This window comes from Echinops telfairi, unplaced genomic scaffold (genome assembly GCF_000313985.2).
Source record: "Echinops telfairi isolate 266 unplaced genomic scaffold, ASM31398v2 ScPeMD7_25;HRSCAF=90, whole genome shotgun sequence".
NCBI lineage: Eukaryota > Metazoa > Chordata > Mammalia > Afrosoricida > Tenrecidae > Echinops > Echinops telfairi.
In genome coordinates, this window is record NW_022103922.1 from 31,416,065 (window position 1) to 31,419,508 (window position 3,444).

Genomic DNA, 3,444 nt, shown 5'->3' on the forward strand with positions numbered 1-3,444 from the left:
CAGAGGAGGCCGGAAGTCAAGGCGGAGACCGGGATGACTTTATTTCCGTTTCTGGTTTTGCTACAGTGTTTGGGATTCTTCGCGGCCGCCCAAGATGAACCGATTCTTCGGAAAAGCCAAGCCGAAGGCTCCGCCTCCCAGCCTGACTGACTGCATTGGCACGGTGGGTTCTCGACAACTATAACTGGGGTCTGGGCTTCTGACCCCTGACCCCGCCCACCCCTGCTCCCTGCTCCTACTCCTCCACCCCTACACGGGATCGCGGGTCCCGGGCCTCGGGCCCATTACACCTTGGCTCTCTGCACCCCACCTTCAGGCTGTTGTCTCTGTTACCCAGGTCACTGCCGAAGCCACAGACCAGGAGCCCCTCTGCCCACACCCCACCCGTTCTGATGCCCACTGCCTTGTCTACTCTCAGGGCCCATACACCCTTCCCACCTCGTCCAGCCTCACCTCTTCCACTCCTCACCTTGCCAACCTCCAACCTCACCTACCTTAGGACTTTCAACTTGGTAGTCTCTGCCCACTTTACCTAGAACTCATTAGCAAACGTCGGAACCCTGGCTCCTCAATTTAAACCACTCACCCGACTTAAGAAATGTCATTAGACCGACAACTCCAGGGCGGTCCACCGGGCGTTAACTATTACAGCTCAGCTCAGCCTAGTGATTCTCAGATCATTTTGCTGCCCCGACATGCCTTGTCTAGGAGTGACATTTAGTTTTATAAAAGCCAGTGTTTTGGGTTGGGAATCCCCCTCCCTCCCCGACTCTTCACTGTTTTCCACATTTTTCACGTGCTTGTCTCTTTTCATCTTCCATATTCTTTCCACTTCTCTCTTCCTATGTAGGTGCATTGCAATTGCTTACACTGCCTTTTTTAACCCCCTCAAGGTGGATAGCCGCGCAGAATCTATTGACAAAAAGATTTCTCGACTGGATGCGGAACTAGTGAAATACAAGGATCAGATCAAGAAGATGCGGGAGGGCCCTGCAAAGGTAAGGCAGATGGCAGCTGTTTCAGTAGATGCTGTGACAGCTCAACTTGTAGGACTAAGGCCTGGTGGTCAGGGCTGGTGAGGGTTACACTCTGGAAAGGAGAAAACATCTGTAAGGGATGCATCCTTAAAGAGCCATTTCAAGCAAAGAAACAAACAAACAAAAACCCAAATTCAACTGCCATTGAGTCAGTGCTGACTCCTGGTGACCCTAGACAGGGTAGAACTGCCCCTGTGAGTTTCTGAGACTGTAACTACCCTGTTTCCCTGAAAATAAGACAGTGTCATATTAATTGTTGCATCCCAAAGATGCGCTAGGTCTTATTTTCAGGGGATGTCTTATTTTTCCATGAAGAAGATTATGGTACACATTTATTGTTTATTGTTTTATTAAAAGAGACCTCACACTTCCTGTCTGCTCCGGCTGCGCTGCGGCCAACAGTGAGCTGCGCAGCGGCGCCCACCGCTATGGTCCAGGGTCCAGATTTATAGTAGCTTCGGAGGGGGCTTATTTTCAGGGAGGTCTTATTTTCGGGGGGATGTCTTACTTTTGGGGAAACGTTATTAACAAAATAGAAAGCCCTGCCTTTCTGACCAAGTGGCTAATGGTTTTGAACCGCTAACCTTATAGTTAGCAAGCCAATACATAACCACTACGCCACCAGGGTTCCTTAAGAAACTAGCTAGGGAAGGGAAACGAGTTTGACTTGGTGGAGGAAAAGATTCTGACCACATATCCAAAAGCATGTACTGGGAATTAACTTCTACTTCTGAGGAGATGGCAATATGAAGAACAGGACCAGGTTCAGAATAGTGAGTTGTCAGGCTGGTCAGGTCAGGTAAGATAAGTGTAGTCAACTTGTTAGAGAGGTGCAGTGATCTGCTGAAAAAGAGCAGTGTTGCAGTCCCTGCTACCTAGGAGCTGTGACCTGGAGCTGTGACCTTCCCACCCACCTATTTTCTTCTTCCTCTGTTAGGGAGGGAAATAGAGCACTGTGTTTAATAGTTAAATATCTGGGCTGTAAGCAAAGAACTACCTTGTTTTTCCCCTGCCCCAATTGCTCAGTGACCATGTGACCTGGGGCAAATTAACCTCCCTGAGCTTCAGTGTCTCATCTGGAAAAGGGGGATACTATCTGCTTTGAAGAGTGAGGAAATTCATGTGACCTGCCTCACATTTAAACAACAAAAAAAACCCAAATCTGCCATCGAGTTGTTTTTGACTCTTAGTGACTCAATACAGGGTTTCCAAGGCTGTAAATCTTTACCAGAGAAAACAGCCTCATTTTTCTCCCTTGGAGTGGCTGATGAGTTTGAACTGCCAACCTTCTGGTTAGCAGCCCAATGCTTATCCCAAAGTGCTACCAGGGTGCACCTATAATACTCATTAAATGTTAGATATTATCATCTGAAAAAACGATCTATCCTTTATTACTCTTTGGAATAATATGTTTCAATGTTTCAATATTGATTGAAAGGTGGGAAAAGGGGCTTTTCCAACCATTTTAGTTGGGTGACATGGATCAAAGGGTGACCAGAGGCAGGAAAGCCCAGGCAGACATGTGATGAAAGCCCAAACCGTGAGAATAAGGTGACAGGATTCATTTGTAAGTGACTTCTAAAGATCATTTATGATGTGGCTGTGCGTGGGAGATGACAGAGGAAAGGTGATGTCATATAAAGATTCTCGGCTCGGTGGTGTGGAGATTTCAGGGGTAGGGGAGGGCATTGTTAGTAATATTCAAAGAGAAAATTGAGGACTTTGAGTTGATAACTGGATGTCCAAGTGGGGAAGCTCCGTAAAGCTACTGGCTCAACAGAATGGGCACAGGGAGGCAGGCTGGAGAGGATATTCTTTGGGAACCGGAAAGTCGCTCGGGGTTCTGAGGTATAGGATGCAAAGACAGAGAGAAGCCGCTGCTTCAAGACTAGACCTGAGGATACCTACGCTTGGGAGGACTGGCCTGCACCCAGGAGCCACTGTGTCCATTGTTTTGAAGGAGACAGTAGATATGGGAGTTTAGGGTATGGGAGATTTCTTTTACCATGTGTAGATCTTCCATTTCTTTTTATTAAAAATCTGTTTCCCCCCTCTAGAATATGGTCAAGCAGAAAGCCTTGCGGGTCTTAAAGCAAAAGCGAATGTAAGTTATAAGCATATTCTTTTTTCCCTCCAGCAGGTTTAACCAAAAAGGAAATGGTCTTCTATTCCTTTGTATCACTGAATAAGCATTCTCAATTTAATTTCAAAACCTGCCTTTGCATATTCCATTAGCTGGAACAGTTTCGTTTTTGTTTTTCCCTCTGCCTGTGGCAGCACCCACTAATAGAAAGTTTTGCTATGATATAGTCAGGTAGTCTATGCCCATGCTGCCAACTACAGTAGTTATTAACCACACGTGGCTATTGAGCACTTAAAATATGACCAGTGTAATTAAAGAAATGAA

At 46.5% G+C, this 3,444-nt stretch overlaps 1 protein-coding gene across 1 annotated transcript in view; it reads left to right on the forward strand.

The window, feature by feature from the left end:
* The first annotated feature begins 48 nt into the window (after window positions 1–48).
* The window catches only part of CHMP5 (charged multivesicular body protein 5), a 12,032-nt gene continuing 8,636 nt past the window's right edge, over window positions 49–3,444 (forward strand). The window contains exons 1-3 of the mRNA XM_045289376.1: window positions 49–163; window positions 894–998; window positions 3,095–3,141. Coding sequence (XP_045145311.1) covers window positions 95–163; window positions 894–998; window positions 3,095–3,141 — 221 coding nt within the window. The 5' untranslated portion in view covers window positions 49–94. The remainder of the gene's footprint in view (window positions 164–893; window positions 999–3,094; window positions 3,142–3,444) is intronic.